Genomic DNA, 26,430 nt, shown 5'->3' on the forward strand with positions numbered 1-26,430 from the left:
TACTTTTAGGCGAAGGCGAAAAATACGATAAGAGGTAGATAGCCCTACCACCTTGTCGTTTCACTAAAACGCATGCAAAAGAACTTCCTTCCAATCGCTATATTATTGGCAAATTAAGCAGACGACAAACCTCGTCTCTACCTACGCAACTGTGTCTAAACCGGATCGTTATTGTACACAAGTTTTCGGAAACTCGCTAGACTGCGTTTTTTTTTTTTAGGTCAGCCTTTTGAGCGATGAAACACCTGAAGATACAGACGAAATGGGAACAACACTTACCGCTTTTCCTTTCTCCTTCATCTCTACCTCATAGTTGTTGAGGTAGGACATAAATCTTTTGGCCATGGTGGAGAGAAACACGCGATCACATGTTCAGCCCATCAAATATTATTACCTCCGTACGTCTTCCGCAACAAGGGTTTGCAATGCCAAAGGGATATCAATCTTTCTGTAGTGCAAGAGTGACGTCCCTTCCAACTCATGGATCCGCGATGGCGCACAGTCACAGCTTGGGAGATGACACAAACCTAAAACTGTAACTTCTATTGTAGAGAAGAAAATGATATTTTAAAGAAATAAGCCGAAACCTTTTTTTTAAAGATAAAAGGAGAAACATTTCAGTTCATTGAACTAGTCCCTAATGCTGCAATTTGATTAGTACAGACATTTTCTTGCACAAATAAATAAAGTACTTGAAATGTTATACAATAAATACTAAATGACATCGCTAAAATGGCTTTTGGGGTTAATGTGTACCATGATTTTAGTGTAACAGAGTCACTTAGCAATGTGAGTTACACAGTTAAAGCTGCGTGGAAACAAGTTCCAACAATAAGAACCCACAATTCACGGTCGGTAGTCAGTCATGTGCAGTTCTATTTATACTCGGACAGTTTAGACATAATTTATCAACTGTTATGTCTTTTTTTACGTCTAGTTTTCAGATTTATTTAGGAGTTTAGAGAACATTCAGCAAACAGTGTGTGACAGCTTGTAACCCCTGCGGTTCCGCCGCGGCACGCACTGCGCACACACACACACGCATCGTACGCACGCGCACACACACACTACACTCTCACACACACACACAGACACACACATGTGCACACACCTCCCACCCACCCCCAAACCCCAGCATAGCAACTCAGAAATACACGAAACCAAACAATTGTATCACACTTTTTCTTCCACATTTATTTGTCAAAAATGACAACAAAACATAATAATAATAATAATAATAATAATAATAATAAATGAGCATTTATATAGCGCAACATCATAACTTTACAATTATGCTCTTTGCAGTAAATCCAAAATTCAATCAGGAAAAAAGTAGCACAGCACAAGATGCACATATATTTTTGCAATACAAGAGAAAGCAGGCATTTTAATTCTCAAACATATTAAAATAAGTGTACACAAATCCGACAATGTACAATCGTGAATTTCACAGACGCAATTAAGATATTTCTTGACTCATTACTCGTAATAACACAGGTTTTGAAGGAAAGAAAGCCGAAAGAAAGAAAGGAAAGAAAGAAAGAGACAGATAGAAAGAAAGAAAAGAGAAAAAGAAAAGAAAAGAAAAGAAAAGGTCCGCAGAATACAGAAATAGAAGAAGAAAAAGTGAAGCACACGCCCGCACGCACATATATGGCACGCACACACAAACGCACAACCACTAACTCAGAGCATGATAAGATGCGTCTTTATTGACAAGGTTTGTTTTTTCACTTCCAGTTCTCGTCCATCGAGAGACCAAATTTAATCATGCATCGATCTAATCTACAGTTTTGTATCAACACTTGAAAACTGACGAAAGCACAATAACGATTCGAATCAATGCAACAGACAACAAAACCTTGTGGAGAAACTGCAAGAAAGGCAAATTAAAGTCTTCTATGTAAAAGGTTTAATTAGGGCCAGCTATAGATGTGTGGCCCTATAGATGCGTTTAATATGTTAATTTACACGGTGCACACACACACACACACACACACACACACACACACACACACACACACACACACACACACACACACGTGCGCGCGCACACACACACTCACGCACACACACACACACACACACACACACACACACACACACACACACACACACACACACACACACACACACACACACACATCTAAGAATGGAATCAGTCCAACAATCTTCGCAGTCTGTAATTCGCTATACGTAGCAAAGTAATTATCTAATGAAGTAACACGATTTTCAGTTATACATGTAATACAACGCAACAATATGTGATCTAAGTAGACTAATTTAGGATATTCCCCATTGGTGGACATTTTTGCACAAAAGTCTAGCAGCATTATTTTTTTCTTGGCAAGCAGCTTTTATTTATTTTTTGTTCATTAATTTTTTGTATTTTTTTAAATATTTTTTATACATGTTTGAAACCTAACAGATCAAATATGTTTAAACATTGAAACAAGATGCTCATAAGTTTCAGAAAAAAATATTGTATTTATTGTTTATAGGTAACAAGAAAATGCATTAGGAATGCTCATAAAAGCACAGTTCTTTGCGTAAAAACAGTGCGGTTCGATATTTCAGATCAGTAGAGGAGTTTACATTCTTCCACTTTAACACATAGCAAAAATAAATATCCTGTCAGCTTTCTGTGAAGAGTTTTTTAATTTTATTTGGGGGGTGGTAACTAGTTTCTAAAAGGCCACCAAGAAAATAATTCATAAATAAACTCCCACTTTGCACAGAAAGCAGTCAATCTGTTGAGTTTTGGTATATGTCCAAGTGGAGGGATGGCCTTATCCCATTTAGAAGCATGCATGACCAGACCGTATATGGAGAGCTGAATCGTTTACTCAAGAAATACTGTTCAATTAACAGACAATGGTTTTTTTCCCCCCAGCTGGAAGCATTTCAGTTAAGAGGCTGTTTGCGTTCATGGAGAATCTTCCACTTAAGAAAAACTGTATACGTGTAGAACTGTGCTAAGTGTAATTCAACATATTATCCAGAGTTTTACACATTGTTGCTTATACCCGTCTGAACTGAGACTCGAAGGAATAAAGGACTACACATGAGCAAGTCACCGGTAAAACTAGCACTATAGCTACCTCTATGTTCCAAATATTACCGGAAATAAAATGTGCTTCGTGTTTGAAATCAATCATATTTACACAAGTTGGCATAGATTTGGCGGAATAGTCAAATGTGTACAGGTAAAACACCTGGCTCTTTGACATGAAATCGAAAACAAACATAAACAAGCAAAACCAACAGAACAACCTATTGTAAGAGAAGGAAACATACAAGCACACACGCACGCACGCACGCACGCACACACACACACACACACACACACACACACACACACACGTGACACACACACACACACATCACACACACACACACACACACACACACACACACACACACACACACACACACACACACACACACACACACACACACACACACACACACACAAAGAGGATAGAGGTTACTTTCCGAATAAAGGGTTATATATGCGTACGTATAGGAACAAGATCAAGAATGCAATCAGCCCGTAGACCCATGCCATTCCAAAAAGATAAGTGTACGTCCGCGTACAGATATATTTACATCTAAAATGTCTCTTGTAGTACGAGTAACTGTAACATTCAATGCATCATCCTTGCGTGCCACTGCCCTGTTACCCCTAGCTGCGTTGAGCAGAGTTGTCTACTAATCGTATGTGTCTTTGTCACTGCCCTTGTTGGTCTTTGTTATCCCCCTCCGTTGCCGTGATTACTACCCCGTTCTTGTCAATCTTTAACACCCTTGATTGTCCTTGTTAACACCATTCCTTGCCCTCATATTTTCCATATCCTCACCCTTATTACTGTTCTGTCTTTGTCCTTTTTCCTACTTTTCCTTGTCCTTGTTTATTGCCGTATCCTTACCCCAACCACTGCCCTTTTACTGTCTTTGTTGCCGTCCTTTCTTGTCCTTATTACCGCAATTTAATCCTTGTCTTCGTTAATTGCCTTATCCGCATCCTAATTCACTACTTCCATATCCTTGTCCTTGTTAATTGCCATAATTATCTTCATCCTAATTACTGCCATTTTACTGTCCTTGTTAACACCATTATTTTCTTTTCCTCAGTGATCAGTTACCGCCCTTTCCTTGTCGTCGTTACCGCCTTGTCTTGTGCTCGTTCACGCCCTCTTTTGTCCTTGTGAATTGGCCTATTCTCCCCATCCTTGTCCTTGTTATCACTTTTTTTTGGTCCTGACTACCGCCCTTTCCTTGTCTTTATGAAAGTCCCATCTTGTCGTCGTTACCGCCTTGTCTTGTGCTTGTTCACGCCTTTTTTTGTCCTTGTGAATTGCCCTATACTCGCCTTTAATAGTGTCCTTTTACTGTCCTTAATTACCTCCCCATCCTTGTCCTTGTTATCACTTTTTCTTGTCCTTACTACCGTCACTTCCTTGTCCTTGTTACCGCTCTTCCTTGTCTTTATTAAAGCCCAATCCTTGTCCTCGTTACCGCCTTGTCTTGTCCTCGCCCTATTTTGTCCTTGTCAAATGCCCTATCCTCGCCTTTAATAGTGTCCTTTTACTGTCCTTATTACCTCACCGTCCTTGTCCTTGTTATCACTTTTTCTCGTCTTTGATACCGCCCTTCCTTGTTTTTATTACCGCCCCTTACTTGTCCTCGCTACCGCCTTGTCTTGTTCTTTTGAAACCCTATTTTGTCCTTGTGAATTTCCCTATCCTCGCCTTTAATAGTGCCCTTTTACTGTCCTTATTACCTCACCGTCCTTATCCTTGTTATCATTTTTTCTCGACTTTGATACCGCCCTTCCTTGTTTTTATTACTGCCCCTTACTTGTCCTCGCTACCGCCTTGTCTTGTTCTTTTGAAACCCTATTTTGTCCTTGTGAATTTCCCTATCCTCGCCTTTAATAGTGCCCTTTTACTGTCCTTATTACCTCACCGTCCTTATCCTTGTTATCATTTTTTCTCGACTTTGATACCGCCCTTCCTTGTTTTTATTACCGCCCCTTACTTGTCGTCGTTACCGCCTTGTCTTGGCCATGATCACACCCGTTTTTGTTTTTGTGAATTGCCCTATCCTCGCCTTTAATAGTGACCTGTTATTGTCCATAGTACCTCCCCAAGTTATCCTCCTTTCTTGGCCTTATTACCGACCTTTCCTTGTCCTTATTACCGCCCCCTCCGTGTCCTTTTTGGCTCCCTGTCCTGTCCTTATTACCACCCCCTCCTTGTCATCCCTGTCTTGTCCTTATTAGCGACCTTTCTTGTACGAGAATCGTGGATGAGGTGGGGGCGTGTAGGGCTGTACCAAATCAGTCCTGCTTTCGAACGTTTCTTCCCTGGATCGGCGTAAAATGTCCGGCAGGAGCAGGACGCCGGTCATCCAGATGAGGAGAAAAGCGATGACCGTCAGCCCCATTGACCAGGCCACGACGAACGGCGGAACGACGTCGATCATGAAGATGATGAATCCAATCATGGAAGCTAGGCCTGGAGGACAGATGACAACAGGGAATTTCTGAGGTTTTTTTTGCAAAGAAGTACGCTATGTACTACCTGGCATATCATTCAGTTTTCATTAAAAAAAAAAGACAACAACAACAACAACAATAACAACAACAACAACAACAACAACAACGGGAAAGTTTCAGTTTTTTTGTCCACTTTAAAAAAAAAGAGAAAACCAGGATTAACTTTAAAGTATTCAATCATTCCTGTACGTCGAGCTGGAGGTCTGAATCGTGTAAAACATATCTGCCAGCGGTGTTTCTAAGGGGCTCCGCTCACATATGTAACTTCAGCAGGACCGACGACGCACTGCAGCTTATCCCAGCCCGCTACACGTTGCATGAAAGGAAAAAGAGGCCAAGTACTCGTCATAATCCCTATCGCGGCATGAATAGTAGGCCGTGCGTCGTCTGTGCCGCTGAAACTGCGCAGGTATATTCTGCCCATAATGCTTACCCGTGACGACGCAGAGGAATACGAGCGCGATGGCCACAGCACGGAGCCTGACGGCTGGGATGAAGACGTAGACTGCCAGCAGCACTGTGATGATGATCGCCACGCACAGCACGATCGTCTCCAGGATTCGCACCACGTTGAACACCACTGCACGTGATATACATAAAGAGACAAGGTTATGAAATGCTAATAAACTGAAGATGGCTTTGGACTGAAGTGTGTAAGTAAGTAAGTAAGTAAGTAAGTAAGTAAGTAAGTAAGTAAGTAAGTAAGTAAGTAAGTAAGTAAGTAAGTAAGTAAGTGAGTGAGTATGCGAGTTCGTGCGCACGTGAATAAGTAAGTAAGTATGTAAGTACATACACGCACGCACGTTTACACGTACGCACACACTCATTCATGCACACACTAACGGCACACGCAAATTCTCACACAAACACACACACACACACACACACACACACACACACACACACACACACACACACACACACACACACACACACACACACACACACACACACTCACCCCCCCACACACACACAGAGATAAACTCATACCCATACCTACCCACACACAAACACGCACGCACGCACACACACGCACGCACTGACGCACGCACGCACGCACGCACGCACATACACACACACACACACACACACACACACACACGCACACAGACACAAGCGCGCAAAGAAACAAACGCAAAATCACAAGTCACTACACCCACGGGAACAAGAAAATAAAGCCCGAGCTCTACATCGTCAAAAAACGCCTTGAACTTCACATTTGATGCACAATGGCGTCTCACCTGTAACATACAAAGTGTCTGTCTCAAACTCTGAACAGACGCCTTGGAAGCAGGCTTCTTGTCGCCACAAGCCGACGGTGACGAGAATCACAGAGCCCTCACCCTCGTAAACCATCCAACTCTGGGTGACCCAGCCAGCAATGTGAAGACACATGGCAGCCAGCATCACCAGCAGAGCCACCTTGGCCCAACCACTTGCTGTTCCGCACATTGTGTATAGAGCAGCTGTATTTCGGTCTTTCGCTCTCTGTTAATGTTATCTGTACACAAAAAGAAATAATGCAATCATTTTCCTGTCGCACATCTTTTTGTTCAGGCCTAGGGTGACCTAACCAGTTGTGCTGCGACACATGGAAGCCAGCATCACCAGTAGGGCCACCTTTCCCCAACCACTTGCTGTGCCGCACATTGTGTATAGTGCAGCTCTCTTTCGCTCTTTCACTTTTTTGACCTGTACAAAAACAAAAACAAATAATAATAATAAAGCACTGACTATCCTGACACAAATAATGTCTGTGTTGGGTGACCTAACCAGCAATGTGAAGGCACACGGCAGCCAGCATCACCACCATGGCTCAACCGCTCGCTGTGCCGCACATTGTGTGTAGATAAGCTTTCTTTCACCTGTGAAAGAAAGAGAAATAGTGCATTCTTCAGATTGCCGTTCATCATTCAGCGTTATGTGGCCCAGCCAGCAATGTCAAGAAACATGGCAGCCAGCATCACCACATGGCGACCTTGAACCAACCGCTCGTTATGCCGCACATTGTGAATGGATTAGCTTTCTTTTACGTAAAAAAAACCCAAAATGTATTCATTATCCTGTAGTACACCATTCCGTGTTGGGTTGCCCAGCCAGCAATGTGAAGACACATGGAAGCCAGCATCACCAGCATTGTTACACTTTGTGTTTGGATTGGCTTTCTTTCACCTGTACATGCAAGATAAATAATGCATTTATTATCCTGCTGTACATCATTTAGTGTTGGGTTGCCCACCATGCTAGCAATGTGAAGACACATGGAAGTCCTGTGTGTATGGGGTAGCTTTCTTTTACCTGCAAAAGAAAAAGAAAGCATGCTGTGGTTGTATTGCTATGCGCGATCTAGTGTTGTGTGACTCAAACAGCAATTAGAAATCACACATCAGAAAGCATTACCAGCAAAGCCCTTATATGTCAATTGCTTGCTGTGCAACACATTGTGAAGGAATTAACGTGATTTTCTGCAAAAATAAGAGAGAATTCTGCGAGAGATTGTTGTGAGAGAAATGTTGTGAGAAAATGCTGTCCTATGCCTTCTAGTGATGAATGGCTCAGCCAGATATTATGAAAACACACAGCAGGCAGCATCACCAAAAAGGTCTATGTGGCCCAAATACTTGCTGTACCGCTCATTGTGTAAGAGCTATTATGCTTGGACCTGAAACAAAGGGAAAGTATGCGATTATTTTGTCGTTTACCATCCTTTGGCGAGTGGCACTGCCAGCAGTATGACTGAGATTCTGAAGACACACGGGAGCTAGCTTAACAGGGAAGACAAACCACTTCCTGTGCAACACATTAGAGTGTAGAACTGGTTTCTAGTTTTCCTGGAAAAAAATGGAAAGTTGGTTTTATAATATTCTTCTGTGACATTGAGTTATTGGTGACTTAGCCATCCACGTTCAGATGCGTATAGTAGCCAGCATTATGAGGAAGACCACTTTTGGCAGACCCGTTGCTGAGTTGATCAATGACCGTGGTTAGAGAAGCACTCAGTTTTGGAGTTCCCTTTTTGTTAATCTAAAACATACAGTTTTTGAATAGAAAAAAACAAACAAGAAAGGTAAGTTGTTGGATCGTTGTTATTGACAAACAAAACGTTACAACACAGTTTTTGCATTTTCCACATATTCTTTCTTTACGAAAATGAGAATAATGAAAAACAAGAAATTCCTCCGATAGGAAAAACACCCCCGTCAAAGGGAAATAACCTTCTCAGTTGGTGGCAGTGAGAATGGTTATTTCCCTTTGACCAACGGGGGTGTGCCTCTATAAGTCCTTGTATAATTTTAATCCACCAATAACTCCCTAACCGTGTGTTTGACTGGTCCCAATTTTTGTAAGGACCGTCTCAGGAATGTATAGAACCTGTTCACCAAGTTTGGTGACGATCGGTCCGTTCATTCTTGAGATCCACTTGCGAAAACAAACACACAAACAAACACACAAACACACAAACAAACACACAAACAAACACATCGAGTGAAACCTATACACACCCCTATACCGGGGGTGTAAAGAACAAAACATTTATAACCAGGGCTCCCCAAACTCTAAGTCCCCGCCTCCTATACGCTCTAGAAACCCCAAAAAGCGTACTACTAAACCTGAAAAGAGCGGGTCCCCGGACGCATTACATTTGTGTTATTATGCGTACCGTGGGGACTGCTTTTTAAACTGTAATCGTTTACTAAAATTTAGTTTCCATACAGAATGGACAAGAACGTAAACTAAGCTGCATTTCAGAGACAAGAAACTGAATATTCTGCCACATCTGTACCGATGCGAATTGACGGTGTAAATCCAACTGATATGACAACAAAAAAGGTTTTTGTGAAGGTCTCGCAAAACTTCCAAAAGTCCTCCTGGTCTTGGGACCCTCTGAAGTTCCGCTGAGGGGGTCCTCATACCCCCTAAGCATTTTAATTGAGGGTCCCGGGACTCTCTTTGTAGGGCGTCTGTGGTGAGCCGTGTATAACTAAATAAACATAAAGAAAAAGACATAAAACAATAAACTTGATAACTAAATTACTAAATAACTAAATAACTAAATAACTCAGTTAGAAATAAATAAAGACATGACCAAAATAAACAAATAAAATATAAACACATCAAAAATGGACGTAGATGTACTCACAGCTAAGCTCCTCCGTGTTCAGTTTAAAGTTCCATCCAGATTCATTACCCGCAGATTTATTCTGACACGTTCCTTATTTCCATATAGCTGTATATCTGCTACAACCTCGCTGTCTCTGTGCCAATGCCGTACGTTTCCTGGCTTTAGAGAGTAAGGCGACATGAATAGGAAGAATTTGTAAACAGGATAGCACTGCTTTGTATGGAAAAGGAAAACATTAAAAAAAAAAATTCTAAAGCAGATATAATGACAAAAAGGCTATATCTTTCAAATCGGGTTTTTGATATATTTTTTTTAACGTCGGTTTGAATACTCGTGTCCGGGAAAAATGTAATGGGAGGTCTTACATGTCAGACAAAACCTCTTCAATCCTTATTTTCATTAGGAAATGTTCAGGTCGAATTGTGTTTATTATTCATTTATTAAATTATTTATGTATTGATCATTCTATCTATTTTTTGTATCTATCAGTCTGCCTGTCTGTCTGTCTGTCTGTCTGTCTGTCTGTCTGTTTGTCTGTCTGTCTGTTTGTCTGTCTGTCTATCTCATAATTCAATCTTTATTGGCTTACTCGGATTTCCAGGTCAAAGTATTTATTGATACAGTTACAGCAATAGATAGGTTGATTGTTTTCTTTGTTCTTTTTTTTCTTTTTTACATTTCTCACCTTACTCACTTACTTTTGTGGTTACTGATACGTACATAATTTGCTTTCCATTGATATTGTTTATTCGTTTATAAATGTGTCAGCTATCAAGTTGTGTACGGAAGTCGGACACACATCATGACCAAGTAACTTAAAATGAAAAAAGTAAGATCAAAAAGAGCAGATGCGGTTTGGAAATTAGAAAGAGAAAGAAGATCGGGGGGGGGGGGGGGGCGAGAGATTTGGGAGGGAGACAACGAGAGAAATATAGGGAAAGAGAAAGCGACAGAGAGAGAGACACAGAGAGGGGGGGGAGGGAGAGAGAGAGTGAGAGGGGTGAGAGAGAGAGATAGAGAGAGAGAGTAAGATGGAGAGAGTGAGAGAGAAAGAGAGAGAAAGAGAGAGGGAAAGAGATGGAGAGAGAAAGAGAGAAACGTGGCGCGTCGACTGTTTACATTTTAGCGAGTTAGAAAATAACACATCTACAAATCGTCTACCCAAATACACATCAGATCACGTATCACATGCACACATGAACACGACCCTGTAACCCTTCTGAAAAGAGTTATTCACATAGCGTCAAAGTTTTTCCCAACCATTAAGCTCTTCCGAAATGTAAAGCAAAACATTCAAAGGCCCTTTCATTCTACAGAATCGATCAGCAAATTGAAATCGATTGCCCTGATGCCTTTGGAACTGACGTAAATGGCCTATAAACATTTTAAAGGTTGCCCCCGTCAATGGCCCACCTCTGACATTGTATAACGCACAAACTTTATTCTCCACTGTCATGTCTTATCAAGTAGGTAAATACTGGGGTAGCTGAGGGGTGGAGAGACTGAGAGTTGAACCATGGTGTGTGAACGGGTGTCCATAAATTGATCTCTCAGCAAGGGAAAGGGGTGAGAGAACTTTCGAACAGAACTGCTTGTTTGATGAGAGGAGCGAGTGTGGGCCGCGTTCGGAATGGTTTGACGATTTTATTAGGGCGGGTAGGGGGAGGGGGGCGAGGGGAGAGAGAGAGAGAGAGAGAGAGAGAGAGAGAGAGAGAGAGAGAGAGAGAGAGAGAGAGAGAGAGAGAGAGAAAGAGAGAGAGAGAGAGAGAGAGAGAGAGAGAGAGAGAGAGAGAAAGAGAGAGAGAGAGAGACCCAATTTTGAAGTTCCCTTTTTGTGAATCTTTTAGTTGGCATTGTTCGTTTTGAGCAGTTCTTTTTAATACTTCTTGTTTAGTACCGTTTCCCCTGCAAGCCAACCCTTCGTCATTCACAGACAACTGACTCGAGCAGGATGTAAACATGTCAGACATTCGGACATTTGAGATATACTTCGTTTGTAGCAAAAGTGAATACCGCACGAACAGACAACCAACAGACAACAACGGTAACGAACACTCTGATTACAACGTCACCCATGGGTTTTTCGGACAGCCACACTCAACAGGTGAAAGATGTCTCCCTCCAAGCTATAGAATTTCTGGCAACGAGTTTACAACAACACAGCTGAGGACGCTATCCTGATCTGTTGCCCTGTTTGGTTGCACTATGGTGACGTGCCTACTATCAATACTGTCTTCAGGAGGTATCGTGATTGAAAAGAAATCGATCAAAAGCATTGACGAAATCGATTGACGCTTTGACTTGGAAAGGCTGGCCATGAATGCCACCGCATAAATATCCTTTTAGTTAGCACGCAAAAGTCTACACAGCGCGTTACACCCCTTTCATACTGCGGTCTTTTATTGCGAGGTGAAGAGGTGTCGACCTAGGTGCTCGTCTCAGAGCGAACCTTTTTACTTTGATTTGGAAAAAGGGTATGTCTATGTGTACTGCTTATTAGAGTCAGTGATCGCGGAGAGGACTTTCTGTGCCACACGATGCTTTGTCCTCGAATGCGTTATACCTTAGGTTTTTGTTGATGAAAGGAACCGTTGGTAGAGGTTGTACACAGACGTTGTCAGAAAAGTACAGGCTGTGACCGTGCCAAAATACTATTCAAAGGTGGCGATATTGTGACGTACTGGATTCGGTATAGATCCTTCAAAAAAGCCTACTTTTGTTGTACTTGTGTGCTAGAGAACTCTCCTGGAGACTGTAAATCTGAGTCAGTCAGGGCCGGAGAGAGAGACAGTAATTCTTTAAATTGTGTTGTGTTTCTCTCTCCAACTGTGAAGAAGAGCTTCTTTATACCAGCACATGATCACAAAAACCACTGGGTGGTGACGGTAAAAGTCTACCCTGCATCAAAGATCAACTGACCACGGATATTTTGAGGTAATAACCAGTAACTTCATGTTTCTTTCTCCCCCCGCGGGTTAGGGGGAAGAATTTAGCCGATGCTCCCCAGCATGTCGTAAGAGGCGACTAACGGATTCTGTTTCTCCTTTTACCCTTGTTAAGTGTTTCTTGTATAGAATATAGTCAATTTTTGTAAAGATTTTAGTCAAGCAGTATATGTAAGAAATGTTAAGTCCTTTGTACTGGAAACTTGCATTCTCCCAGTAAGGTAATGCATGTATTGTACTACGTTGCAAGCCCCTGGAGCAAATTTTTGATTCGTGCTTTTGTGAACAAGAAACAATTGACAAGTGGCTCTATCCCCTCTCCCCCCCTTTCCCCGTCGCGATATAACTTTCGTGGTTGAAAACGACGTTAAACACCAAATAAAGAAAGAATGTTTCTCTCACAATATACTGGCGGCCATTTTGTTTGAATGAAATGTTTTTGACGGTTAAGATATTCTGACACAATGTTTATTTGCGATGTTAGGTATCATTATTATTAAACTAATGATTTGTAGTTTTGCACTTTGCTTTTTCTTTTCGAAACACTATATATATATACAGGTTTCATGAATACAAACACAAGAAGGTAAAGCCAATTCCTGTGTGTGTTTGTACATGTTTTCTTTGTTAACCACCCCCATCGACGTGAGGTACACTTTCGCTTTTGACAGTAACAAGTATTCGATCTCGGTCTGGTGTTGACACTGCACCCGTTCTTGACAAACTTCTCGAAGTTGGTGAGTGATTGTTTCGAGTTTGTTACTTGAAGTGAAAGCTTAATCATGTTTGTTTGTGTTTGAGCCTCATGTGCTCGGGAAGAGGGTGCAAAAAGCGACGTAGAAAGCTTGAAACGGAGCGAGTCGGCAGTGCCGAGCCTCCCGCGTTATATTCCTTGTAGTGAATAGTAGAACGATGTAGTAAGGATGCAGTAAGGATGAAGGAGTAAATAATGATCGACCGGCGCTTTGATACAAACTCCTGTACGTGCTACTGTCCTTCTCAGTTCTGATCACCATCTCAAATCTGCACAGGCTTTTTTACATTTAGTCAAGTTTTGACTAATTGTTTTAACATAGACGGGGAATCGAGACGAGGGTGCGGTGTAAGTATGTGTGTGTGTGGGTGTGTCTGTGTGTGTGTGTATGTGTAGTGCGATTCAGAAAACTATTGGACCGATCTTCATGAAACTTCACATGAAAGTTTCTGGGTATGATATCCCCAGACGTTTTTTAAAATCAATTTTTCGATAAATATCTTTAATGACGTCATATCCGGCTTTTTGTAAAAGTTGAGGCGGCATGCACTTGTCAATGAATTTGATTGAAATTTTGGCCAAACAATTTTCGACGAAGGCTGGACTTTGGTATTGCATTTCAGCTTGGAGGCTTACAATTTAACCAATTAGTTTGATTGGTCATTAAAAATCTGAAATGTTAATTAAATTTTTGTTTTCTTCTAAAACGATCAAAAAACAATTTCGCCTTGTTCTTTATCTTTTTTTTTTATTCCAAAAACATAAAAATATGTTATATTTGGATTAAAAACAAGCTCTGATAATTTAAAAAATAAAAAAATATGATTAAAATAAAATGTCCGAAATCGATTTAAAAACAATTTCATCTTATTCCCTGTCAGTTCCTGATTCCAAAAAACATAGATATGATATGTTTGGATTAAAAACGAGCTCAGAAAATTAAAAAGATCAGAGAAACAGAAAAGCGTGCTATCCTGCTCAGCGCAACCACTATACCGCGCTATTCTGGCTTGTCAATTTTACTGCCTTTTCCACGAGCGGGGGACCGACGATGCTACGAGTATACGATCTTGGTGAAAAAATGCAGTGCGTTCAGTTTCATTCTGTGAGTTCGACAGCTTGACTAAACGTTGTATTTTCTCCTTACGCGACTTGTTTATTAAATAAGGCCATTGCTCCACTTTGACGAATACAAGAAATCAACACCATTAGTGTTTCCTCTGCAGAGTGAGAGTTTGGCTGTGTTATGTGCGAGAAAACAAACTAAAGATTTTATCCTTTTTGTGTAAATCATAACGTCAGCTATCACAGATCTGTCCAGGATTTTAAATGGGATGAGAGAATCCTGCCCCTTGGACACACACCGACAGGAAGGTGCATTTAATGTCACTATTGAACATGTCTTTCTTTCCTCTGCCCTAAGCGGCTATTACTGCGTGTGGTACGACTTTTTCAATGAAAAAAGAGCAGAATTTATTCCACCAATCTACTGGAAAAAAACAAATTCACTTAAATACAAAAAACTGTTCGTATCAAGAAATAAGAAATTGTTGACGAAACTCTTGGAATTTATAAAATTAATTAGTAGCAATTTTTCATAGTGCTGGGATTTGTTAACCGTATTTTCGTTTTGTGTCCCCCATTGCCAGGAATGTGTGTGTGAGTGTTTGCATTTTCTGTACTATAATATTTTGTGTTCACTGTTTGTGTACTTTTGTTTTCCAAATATTTATTTTATTTTTTCTTTTCTTATCTTCTATTTTTCTTTTTGATCACTTGGTACTTTGTGCATTTTTGAATTTGCGAATATTGTTTATAATGCCCCTGGGTAATGAACAATAAAACTTGACTTGACTTGACTTGACTTGACTTGACAACCAGCTGAACCAGGATGGTCTTTGTGTGTCTCTTTCTCTTTTAAGTGAACTATTCAAAGTTTCACTCTTTCCTCTGTTTCCAGGCAAGATCTTCCTAGCTGCTATCACAATATGTGGGAAAACGACTGGCTACGTCAAGATCGCCTTCGTGTGTCTCTCCTATACTGTAATGTAACTATTGACAGTGTAACTATTTTCTCTGTTTCCAGGCCCGATCTTCTAACCACCGTTCACGATGTCTGGCACGACAACTGGCTGAACCTAGATGGCGTTTGCGTGTCTCTCCCTTCTGTAATTTAACTATTGACAGTTTAATTCTCCGCTCTTTCCAGGCCAGATCTTCTAACCAGCTTTTACGATGTGTGGCACGGCAACTGGCTGGACCAAGATTGTCTTCGTGTGTCTCTGCCTTAAGTTATTAACAGGGGCTCACATCCATGAGAGATGACATTTGTCCTCTGGACAATGCGAAAGCGATAGGACATTTGTCCCGAGAAAAAAAAATGAATAGGACCTTTTTTTTCTCGCAACAAAACGTACACTAACAGCATGGTTTTGTCTGCTTGGAGAGACACATCGTCGCAAATCAAACTACTGTAAATTGGAAAGTACTGACAATTTCCCGATAAAATGAAAGCATAATCGGACAATGACCGGTTTGACCAAGATGACCTTCGTTGGTCTCTTAGTTCGTCATTATTAATTTTATTGAAAGTTTCGTTCTTCCCTCTGTTTCCAGGCTAGATCTTTTTAGCGGCTATCACACTATGTGGCAAAGTGACTGGCTACGCCAAGATCGCCTTCGTGTGTCTTTTCTATTCTGTAATTTAACTATTGACAGTTTAACTATCTCCTCTCTTTTCAGGCAAGATGCGGGGCGCCGCGACCGGTTTGACCAAGATGACCTTCGTGTGTATCTCCCTTCTGTAATTTAACTATTGACAGTTTAACTATCTCCTCTCTTTTCAGGCAAGATGTGGGGCGCCGCGACCGGTTTGACCAAGATGACCTTCGTGTGTATCTCCCTTCTGTAATTTAACTATTGACAGTTTAACTATCTCCTCTCTTTTCAGGCAAGATGTGGGGCACCGCGACCGGTTTGACCAAGATGACCTTCGTGTGTCTCTCCCTTCTGTAATTTAACTATTGACAGTGTAACTATTTTCTCTGTTTCCAGGCCAGATCTTCTTGGCTGCTTTCACGATGTGTGGCACGGCAACTGGCTGAACCTTCTTCTTCTTCTTCTTCTTCTGCGTTCGTGGGCTGAAACTCCCACGTACACTCGTGTGGTTTTTTGCACGAGTGGAATTTTACGTGTATGACCGTTTTTTTACCCCGCCACTTAGGCAGCCATACGCCGTTTTCGGAGGAAGCATGCTGGGTATTTTCGTGTTTCTATAACCCACCGAACTCTGACATGGATTAAAGGATCTTTTTCGTGCGCACTTGGTCTTGTGCTTGCGTGTACACACGGGGGTGTTCGGACACCGAGGAGAGTCTGCACACAAAGTTGACTCTGAGAAATAAATCTCTCGCCGAACGTGGGGACGAACTCACGCTGACAGCGGCCAACTGGATACAAATCCAGCGCGCTACCGACTGAGCTACATCCCCGCCCCACTGGCTGAACCAAGGTGGCTTTCGTGTGTCTCTCCTTTAATTTCACTATTTAACTATCTCCTCTCTTTTCAGGCCAGATCTTCTAACCAGCTTTCACGATGTGTGGCACGGCAACAGGCTGAACCAAGGTGGCTTTCGCGTGTCTCTCCTTTAATTTCTCTATTTAACTATCTCCTCTCTTTTCAGGCCAGATCTTCTAACCAGCTTTCACGATGTGTGGCACGGCAACTGGCTGAACCAAGGTGGCTTTCGCGTGTCTCTCCTTTAATTTCTCTATTTAACTATCTCCTCTCTTTTCAGGCCAGATCTTCTAACCAGCTTTCACGATGTGTGGCACGGCAACTGGCTGAACCAAGGTGGCTTTCGCGTGTCTCTCCTTTAATTTCTCTATTTAACTATCTCCTCTCTTTTCAGGCCAGATCTTCTAACCAGCTTTCACGATGTGTGGCACGGCAACTGGCTGAACCAAGGTGGCTTTCGTGTGTCTCTCCTTTAATTTCACTATTTAACTATCTCCTTTCTTTTCAGGCCAGATCTTCTAACCAGCTTTCACGATGTGTGGCACGGCAACTGGCTGGGCCAAGATGGCCTTCGCGTGTCTCTCCTTTAATTTCACTATTTAACTATCTCCTCTCTTTTCAGGCCAGATCTTCTAACCAGCTTTCACAATGTGTGGCACGGCAACTGGCTGAATCATGAACCAAGGTGGCTTTCGTGTGTCTCTCCTTTAATTTCACTATTTAACTATCTCCTCTCTTTCCAGGCCAGATCTTCCAACCAGCTTTCACAATGTGTGGCACGGCAACCGGCTGGGCCAAGATGGCCTTCGTGTGTCTCTTCCTGGCCATGATTCTGCACATCGTGGGCTGGGCCACCTTAAACTGGATGATCTACGAGACCTCTGGCAACGTCATCACAGCCAACATAGGACTGTGGCGGCAGAAATCCTGTAGCAGCGGCGTCTGTAATGAACAAAGCACGACGGATCAGTTTGTTAACAGTAAGTCAGGCCTGAAAGTGGCGAGTATTTTACTAGCCATGGCGAGTAGAAATCTGTAAATGGCGAGTAGAATTGTTAATCAACTCGCCAAAGGCGAGAAAAGTTGCTGAAACACTGAATTGGAATGGTTGGTTTGGCAAGTAAAATTTGCTCTCTGGCTAGTAAATTATGAGAAGTACTAGCCAAAGGCGAGTGCCCCATTGTGTGGACTTTTAGCGCTGTAAGTTAACAGAATACTGAATACAGAATCTTTAACTGCCCAAGGTTGGGAATGTGTCTTCACATTGCGGTTAAGAAACATTCACCCCATCCAGCCATGCACACCAACACACGCATCTATAAAACCTGATCAACGACATCAATTTAAATACGACACTGGACAGCAATTAAAATTAAATACACAAAAGAATACAAAACAAAAGAAGTATGAAAAATAGAAAGAAACGGAACAAGGGACTGCAGGTGAGAGGAACTAGAACAAGATAACAATAAAGACGTTCTCATCAAAAAAACAGCAACAAGAACAAAAGAACATGGACCAGTTTCGACTTTCGTTTTTTAACGAAATTCGAAATTAGTCCATGTCCATTTGTTCTTGTTGCTGTTTTCTGGTGAGTACATTTTCTTGTATTGTTATCTTGTAAAAGAAGTATGATTAATTTAAGGAACGTTTTAATATTTGGCACTACAAACCAATCACTAGTACTTCAACTTATTGCTTGATAAGTGGACGGATTGTGAAACAAGTGTGTGTGCGTGTGTGTGCGTGCGTGCGTGTGTGCGTGCGTGCGTGTGTGTGTGTGTGTGTGTGTGTTAAAGTATTAAAGCAGTAAATTAATGATAGTAAGTTATTTAAAAACAAGTCACGTAAGGCGAAATAACAACATTTAGTCAAGCTTTTCCAACTCAAGCATAATGCTTATTTTAAGCAATCCTAGAAAATACATAACAGTGGTGAGCATGATGGTGAACTAAATAGATTCACTCATTTCAGAGAACTATAACAAACAGAACAAGAGGCGAAGCCATCAAGGCTCACGTAAGAAATAGACAAACAGTAACACAAACTCAATCACTCCGTCACACATACACACCCACACACACAGTAAGCTTAGGTGACACTGTGCAAGAAAGAGAGACACTAGATCTAGATCTGTCTGTCTGCATGTAGCCTACTTACAGGGACACGACTGCCAAATAGTCTCGGCCCGCTCAAAATAACAATGACCGAGACCACACACACCACGCGAGAGAGAAAGACTACAGGGAGGCATGCCGTCATGATGCATTAATTGACGTCAAACACTTTTGACCGTGACGTAATCTTATGCGAGCTTTATCCATTGTCTTGGATAACCACTCACACATAGACTCGGAAATGTTAAAGTTTCTACCACAGACATACACACACACGCACGCACACACACACACACACACACACACACACGCACAAACGCACAGACAGACAAAGTTACGATCGCATAGGCTACACTTCGTGAGCCAAAAACCTGAAACGCAAACAAACAGAAAAGGGAGGGGGTGGTAATACAGAAGGTAATAAAAAAGACACATGGGGCACGAGAGAACAGAAATAAGAATACGGGAAAAAAGAAGAAGATAAAGAAGATTTGGAGCGCCAATATTTGTGGAGAGTGGATCTTATTACAACGATAATAAGTACACAGTGTGTAATACGTTTTGTGATCGGGGAAAATGTCACTAAATTGCACAACAATTGAGGCATAATTAGTAAGTCAAAACAAAACGACATAATCCATGAGAGAAAATATGAAGAACAATTGGTCAGGCAGCATATGTCACATGACCTGTCATAAATATATAAATACATTGTCTGTATTTCACGTGCAGGTGATTTCAACGGGGTACGCGCACTGGAAACTATCGTGTTCTGTCTGCTGGTGTTCGGGACAGTGCTGTGTGGAGTCTACATTTTCGTGGAGGCGGCCAGGCGACAGTCCGTGGCTGTTGTCCTGATGATCCTCTGCTTCATTGCAGGTGAGGAAGAAAGAAAGAAAGAAAGAAAGAAGTGATATTTCGCACAAAAGCAAACCAGACAAAACAAAGAAAGCTAGCTGTCACGTTTCAATATATCACACAAGGTGATTATAAAACGGTTAGTTACTTCTAACTAACTAACCACACCACGATCCACTCTCGCAGTCATACAATTTAATAGAAACAACAAAAGTATAAGTTCCAGACGCCTGTTTATGTAATAACTCGCCACCTCCCTCGAGACTTCACTCCCAAAATGTTCTTTTACGTTCAAAACGTAAATATAAGTGGTCACTGACAAAATGCCAGTTAGAATATAGAAAATTATAGTAACACGCTGATCCCGTGTATAGCTAGGAAATATAGCTGATCTGCCTAAAGTGCTGGTTAATGCAGGTGTCACACACCCCACGTTGTCACCACTCGAATATAATCACAAATATAAAAGATGACAACGGTGGTAAACAGGGTGCAAAGACATGGTGCACTTAGCTTTGTTTTGCCACTGAGTGGACGGCCTGTAATTAGTTCATAGTCTCCACAACTGCTCCGTAGAATGTAGTGCCGTCTGGCGTGGTTACGAAGCAGGGAAAAGTGGAGACATCAGGCGCCGCACTCAGTCGCTGGTTAACCGGTTAGCTGGTTACGTCTGATGGTCCGGTTACAGCGTCCGCAAATAACAGCGTCCCGCAGACAGGCAGCAGAACAGCCAGCAACAGTAGATAGAAAGGCTGCAACAAAAAGCCTCGGTGCACTAAACATGTCAAGCTACCCAACAACCTCCACTTTTAAACATGTCATCTTTACATATCTCATCGAGCACGTGGGCCTGCACAAACGAACTTTTACAACAACAAATCAGCCATTTCCTTCCCTCTCTCCATATCTGCAAAAACCATATACAGATTAATATTTTAGCGTCACAAAGAGCAAATTATGCGCTAACCTGGAAAGAACAACAGAGAGTATTTCATTCCACAAACGCAGACTCGTCAACAGTGTTAAATAATGATTTATTACCTCAAAAAGCCTATGAATGTAGCACTCTCATGGAAGCAAAAACCGCTTCCTCCTTTGAATGGCCTCTGTTCGTCAACAGCGATACTCCATTCACCCTCTTGCCGAATACTTTATGCGGTGAAGAACCATCCCCGCACGGCGAAGAGAAATTGACGACCCGTCGACGTCAGACCGCATGTGAAAAGAGAGAAGGTGGTCTCAACTGAAGTTTCCTGGAGCCCCTCCTGTACATGCAGAGCGGCGCGTTGAAATCAATGCAGAAATCAAAACGATGAAATCCATCAAAGCTCGCAGGAAATATAAGACACGACCGTTCTCCCCAGCCCAGAGTGTTCGAGTGTCAAGTTAAATGTCTTAGACAGACAACCTTGACAAAAATCACGTGACTCACCTTGTCACTACCCCAGTTCAGTTATCGACAATTCTGCCTCGACAGCAGAAATCAACCCCGTGAAATCCGTGCACTACAAAATTCCCGTGCTCGGCTTATGCATGGTTAGCAAAAATCTGCCGTAGCCCAGACTCACGCACAGGCGCTTTCTGTCGCAATTCGACAAGGCACCCGAAAAAGTGACTTTCTCTAACCATGTCACTAAATCGTGACACTAGCATTAGCAAGCAAGCCATCAAATAGAAAATAAAATAAAAATAAATATACATGTTTGTATATAAAATAAAAAGTAGCAAACAAACAGTCAAAAAACGTACAAGAGAACAACAATTAGATAATGAAAAGAATTGTAAAAGCGCAGTATAATCTTTCCCGAAATCTGTTTTTCAAGCATTTCGATTTTCTTCTATCCGTATCTTTTCTAATATTGACGTGAATTTTATGTTGTTGCAGGAACACTGTCTTGCATCGGCATGATCATCTTCCTGGTGACCATCCCGAGCCCTTTCATTGTCTCCTGGTCGCTTGGACTCACCGTCATCGCCTTCATCCTCGTTCTCATCGCCGGCACGCTGCTCATCCCTGACGCCTTCGAGCCCCAGGACTACTACATGCGACGCTCGGACCTGGTGACCCCGTACACCCCTCCACCAGACCGCCACGGCGCACTGACTCCCATATCATACAGGGACAACTACCCTAATTACGGGAACGGGAACGGGCGCCACTGGTGAGCCGGTGGCCTCTGACGCTGGATTGAGCCCAACAAACATGACACCAAACTAACAGTTGTTTGCACTTTGAAAAACTGAAGAACTATAACGAAGCTTTGCTGTAAGGAAGAGTTGAAGATGCGTAGAATGTTCTCCTTAGATTTGAAGCTACTGGTGATGGGATTTCTGAATACACTTTTTAGTGACCGATGTGGGAGATGGGGGCCCGGGGATTTAGGTTGTGGGGAAGGTGGTGGTGGCGGTTGGGGCGATTGTGACAGGAGAGGCTAACCGCTCCTTTCACAGCAGACTCTGCACCCGAGTTGTTGGCCTTTAAGTCAACACCGGTGGATTGTGGAATTCTGTTTGTGATGGGGTCTGGTGGTTTCCGATTGTCTGTATGTTCATGGAAACCTTCGGGTTTGCATAACAGTTTTTATAGGGCTAAGAAATTAGCCCTAACATTTTCAATCCTGTTTGATTGCACTTCGCCTCCCGAGGTGATCGTAGTGTTACGGCACTCGGTTACAATTGAATAGACCAGCAGAACAAAAACTACTGCAGTACAGTACAGATAACTTACTGGCCTAAGACTGAACGACAGACATCAAAGTAAGGCTCACCTAAATGACGATTGAAGAAGTAAGTAATCCAAATTTGAACACTGAAGCACAACAGCTCGAATAAGGCCAACAAAAAATAGTCTGTTTACGGTAACATAGGCCCAAAAAATAGGGTCGGTAGGTCGGGATTTTTTTTTTCTCCAAAACCCCCCATATTTTTCAGTTATTTTGCCAAAAAACAGACTTTTATTTTTATTTATAAATTTATTTTTTTTCCCAAATGTCAAAAAAAAAGTCTAGGGTCGCGCGAAAAAATAGGGTCGGTCGGGATACCGTAAACAGATTTTGTTGTTGTTGCCTAAGCACAAATTCAGCAATCATCCTCATCGCTTGTAAAATCACACACGCAATCTTTTTGGCGAATGCCTCTGACAACCGACTTGGGTCACCGACTGAAACCGGCCGGTAACTGCACAGTATCAAATGCATTGAACTGCGCAATCTCGGAAACGTGACGGGTGTACCGCTCAGGTAGGACGAAAGCCAGAAGCCAACAATGCAAAATAATATTTTCAATTTCATTTCAACACTCTAGAAATAACTGTTATTCGTTTTCTTAAGCAGTATAGATGACTGAATACAAAAGCCAAAAAGACATAAGGGGACTCGTTTCGCACATGAATTTGATGACACGATTTGCGGTCGCGGAAGGTTTGATGAGCAGAAAACAGGCACTCGCAGAGTTTGTGTCAAAAAGTGGTGTTTTTTAATGAAAACGTCGGAGTAAAGGGATAAAAAGCTTACACACCTCGTCCTGAATATCGTGCATATTTTCCCTCGGGTAGATTTTCAGGTATTACCGAGCCTCTGGCGAGGGAAAATATGCACGATATTCAGAACTCGGATTGTGTAACCTATATATAAGTGATACATCTTTCTCACACTCAGATCAGTTTAACGTAGATCGATATTCTCGAGACTTGTTTTGTCGTTCAGAACTATGCAGCAACTGCTTTGCCGCACATGACGTTTTTGAATAACAATATGTGTACGTATACTTGTTCATGTGCGTTGAGCAATAATAAAGGCAAACACAGTCGGCGGTTTATGCTGTAAATAACAAGAACCCCAGGCTACCTACCAAAACATTTTTTAAAGTTTAAAAAAATGTATTTTCAATCTGATTCTGTGCACACAACAACCTGTACATTAGACAAACTATTATGTCAAAATATACTTGAAATATACATTGCCAAACTGACAAACAGCATCATTCTGAACCAAGCAGCAAAGCCTCATTTGAGATCACATAATTTTCAGTTATGATCTTTCCTGTGATTATTTTCCTGTGATATGTTTCCTGTGATGTTCTTTCTGTGATATCTCTCATGTGAAAAAACCCACAATTCTGAGATATTTTTCCTGTGATGTTTTTTTCTGTTATATCTCTCATGTGAAAAAAACACCCAGTCCTGTCATATTTTTCCTGTGAGTTTTTGTGTGTGAGTTTTTTTCGATAAATACCTTTGATGACGTCATATCCGGCTTTTTGTAAAAGTTGAGGCGGCACTGTCACACCCTCATTTTTCAATCAAATTGATTGAAATTTTGGCCAAGCAATCTTCGACGAAGGCCAGACTTCGGTATTGCATTTCAGCTTGGTGGCTTAAAAATTAATTAATGACTTTGGTCATTAAAAATCTGAAAATTGTAAAAAAAAAATTTTTTAATAAAACGATCCAAATTTACGTTCATCTTATTCTTCATCATTTTCTGATTCCAAAAACATATAAATATGTGGATTAAAAACAATCTCTGAAAATTAAAAATATAAAAATTATGATCAAAATTAAATTTTCGAAATCAATTTAAAAACACTTTCATCCTATTCCTTCTCGGTTCCTGATTCCAAAAACATATAGATATGATATGTTTGTATTAAAAACACGCTCAGAAAGTTAAAACGAAGAGAGGTACAGAAAAGCGTGCTATCCTTCTCAGCGCAACTACTACCCCGCTCTTCTTGTCAATTTCACGGCCTTTGACACGAGCGGTGGACTGACGATGCTACGAGCTCGAGTATACGGTCTTGCTGAAAAATTGCATTGCGTTCAGTTTCATTCTGTGAGTTCGACAGCTTGACTAAATGTTGTATTTTCGCCTTACGCGACTTGTTATTTGTTTTTAATTGACCAACCTTGATGATAATTAAAGTTGATTTATTGGGGTTACCCTCTTCTTGATTGCTTTTTTTAATTGGTATTTGTTTTTGTAAACATTGTATGGCTGTGATCGAGTCAGACAAAAACAGAGATGGTCATTTGGCTGGGTAGAGAGACGGGGTTTTTCTGTGATAACTTTCCTCTAATAATGTTTTTGTGATAATTTTCTGTGATAATTGTTCTATGTTTTTGTTTTTCGAGTTAAAGGAAAAGGAAGGGATGAAGATAGTGATGGTGGGGGAAGGGGCGTTTTTTATACTGGGGGTGGGTGGGTGGGGGAGTGGAATTGGATGGAGAGAGAGGGGATTGAAGGATAAAGGCTTGAGTGGGTGGGTGGTAGGGGGAGTTGTTACTCATGAATAGCCTATATGCGCAGATGCCTTGACATGTAAATCGCTCTTGTCTATAAAAACGTATTCATACTGAAATTGCGTGCTAACACTGATCGTTTTATTAGTGGTTTTATGTTTGTTATATCCTTTCCGATTATTTATTAGGGTAATTCCTGATATTTGTTTTAATGATCATTGTATGACTATTGTTGAGTAGAGATATGGGGGTTGGATGTAATCTGGGATTCCGGTATGAACTGTCAAAGACAAAATGTACTTTGTGGAATAATTTGGTACTACAATTGTACAAACTATGCTATTATTTATTCTAGAAACCTGGAGGATTAGTTGGCAGAGCAAGCATTTTGTTCACTTTCAAAATGATTTTTAGCTGTCCAAAACTTGTATATTAAAATATTTTATAAATTTAAAATAGACACAAAATTTTGCCAAATGCAAAGAAAACATAATTCTGAACCGGGTATGCATTCAAACAACCTTCACTCAACAACACATATTTTGCTAGGTTGGTTTATTTTGCGTGTGTAATAAAATGAAAATTCTGTTCTGGTCTTTTTTGTCTCCGATTTTAAAGCATTTTAGTATGAATAAAGCTTATTGAAATTACTATTGATATAAAAATGGTAATATTACTTTCGGAGTAAAATAAATCATAAAACACAGCTTATTTGCAATTGGGTTTCTCGCTGCGCGTGTGTGAGCGTGTGTTTGCACGCGCGCGCGTGTGTCTGAATGTGTGTGTGTGTGTGTGTGTGTGTGTGTGTGTGTGTGTGTGTGTGTGTGTGTGTGTGTGTGTGTGTGTGTGTGTGTGTGTGATGAAATCAGCAAAGAAGAGGACAGACAGCAAATAACGTTATACTAAAAAAAAAAAAACTTTGCTGATTTCTTTTTTTTTTCTTTCTTTTGTTTCTTCTTGTATTAGTATTGCATTTGCTGACGAAGACAATTGTCGAAACCGGTCCATGTTAATTTGTTCGTGTTTCTGGTACTGGTGAGTACATTTTCACTGTTATCTTGTTCTTGTTCTTCTCACCTGCAATCTCTTGTTCCTATTCTTATAATAAATAGGTTGCAACACTTCACTTATTATCTTTAAGACAAATCTTTGTGAAATTCTTCTTCATAATCTATTGAGTACTGTTGAGACTTTATCTGAAAGAAATTAAAAAAAAATAAAAACTTGAAATTCAGACACGTTGGCCACAAACAAGTGACCGTTGGGGTACAACTGTAATGTTGATTTTGGTGCCATTTCTGAGCTTTAGTGACCCAG

General features: G+C 41.2%; 3 protein-coding genes across 7 annotated transcripts in view; 1 reads left to right on the forward strand and 2 right to left on the reverse strand.

The window, feature by feature from the left end:
- The window catches only part of LOC138983153 (myotubularin-related protein 10-B-like), a 35,361-nt gene extending 34,942 nt beyond the window's left edge, over positions 1 to 419 (reverse strand). For all 3 annotated transcript variants that reach the window (XM_070356575.1, XM_070356571.1, XM_070356565.1), the window contains exon 1: positions 280 to 419. In XM_070356575.1, coding sequence (XP_070212676.1) covers positions 280 to 345 — 66 coding nt within the window. In that variant the 5' untranslated portion in view covers positions 346 to 419. The remainder of the gene's footprint in view (positions 1 to 279) is intronic.
- A 782-nt stretch (positions 420 to 1,201) lies between these two features.
- LOC138983178 (uncharacterized) lies at positions 1,202 to 9,827 on the reverse strand. Of its 2 annotated transcripts, XR_011461044.1 has the most exons (5): positions 9,702 to 9,827; positions 6,802 to 7,061; positions 5,994 to 6,140; positions 4,604 to 5,519; positions 1,202 to 4,405 (listed from the first exon to the last, which is right to left on the reverse strand). XR_011461044.1 is itself a non-coding variant. In XM_070356592.1 (4 exons), the coding sequence occupies exons 2-4, from the start codon at positions 7,010 to 7,012 to the stop codon at positions 5,281 to 5,283; spliced, it is 597 nt and encodes a 198-aa protein (XP_070212693.1). In that variant the 5' UTR covers positions 7,013 to 7,061; positions 9,702 to 9,827; the 3' UTR covers positions 3,379 to 5,280. The 2 variants fall into 2 exon arrangements, 1 of the variants encoding a protein (XP_070212693.1); XM_070356592.1 differs by having other exon boundaries at positions 3,379 to 5,519.
- A 2,113-nt stretch (positions 9,828 to 11,940) lies between these two features.
- Positions 11,941 to 23,382, forward strand: LOC138983187 (uncharacterized). 2 transcript variants are annotated; one of them, XM_070356607.1, is made up of 4 exons: positions 11,941 to 12,157; positions 17,643 to 17,879; positions 19,749 to 19,895; positions 21,760 to 23,382. In XM_070356607.1, exons 2-4 carry the CDS (start codon positions 17,669 to 17,671, stop codon positions 22,038 to 22,040), a joined length of 639 nt encoding a protein of 212 aa, XP_070212708.1. In that variant the 5' UTR covers positions 11,941 to 12,157; positions 17,643 to 17,668; the 3' UTR covers positions 22,041 to 23,382. The 2 variants fall into 2 exon arrangements, with proteins under 2 accessions (XP_070212708.1, XP_070212702.1); XM_070356601.1 differs by lacking the exon at positions 11,941 to 12,157 and adding an exon at positions 12,171 to 12,617.
- The last annotated feature ends 3,048 nt before the right edge of the window (positions 23,383 to 26,430 follow it).

Source organism: Littorina saxatilis, linkage group LG1 (genome assembly GCF_037325665.1).
Source record: "Littorina saxatilis isolate snail1 linkage group LG1, US_GU_Lsax_2.0, whole genome shotgun sequence".
Taxonomy (NCBI): Eukaryota; Metazoa; Mollusca; class Gastropoda; order Littorinimorpha; family Littorinidae; genus Littorina; species Littorina saxatilis.

Coding starts and splice junctions, on each gene's coding strand:
- LOC138983187 (XM_070356607.1), top strand. CDS start 17,669: ATGTGTGGCACGGCAACCGGCTGGGCCAAGATGGCCTTCGTGTGTCTC. Junction 17,880..19,748: donor GACGGATCAGTTTGTTAACA/GTAAGTCAGGCC, acceptor TTTCACGTGCAG/GTGATTTCAACGGGGTACGC. Junction 19,896..21,759: donor GATCCTCTGCTTCATTGCAG/GTGAGGAAGAAA, acceptor ATGTTGTTGCAG/GAACACTGTCTTGCATCGGC.
- LOC138983178 (XM_070356592.1), bottom strand. CDS start 7,012: ATGTGCGGAACAGCAAGTGGTTGGGCCAAGGTGGCTCTGCTGGTGATG. Junction 6,141..6,801: donor AGACACTTTGTATGTTACAG/GTGAGACGCCAT, acceptor TATCACGTGCAG/TGGTGTTCAACGTGGTGCGA. Junction 5,520..5,993: donor ATTCCTCTGCGTCGTCACGG/GTAAGCATTATG, acceptor TCTGTCCTCCAG/GCCTAGCTTCCATGATTGGA.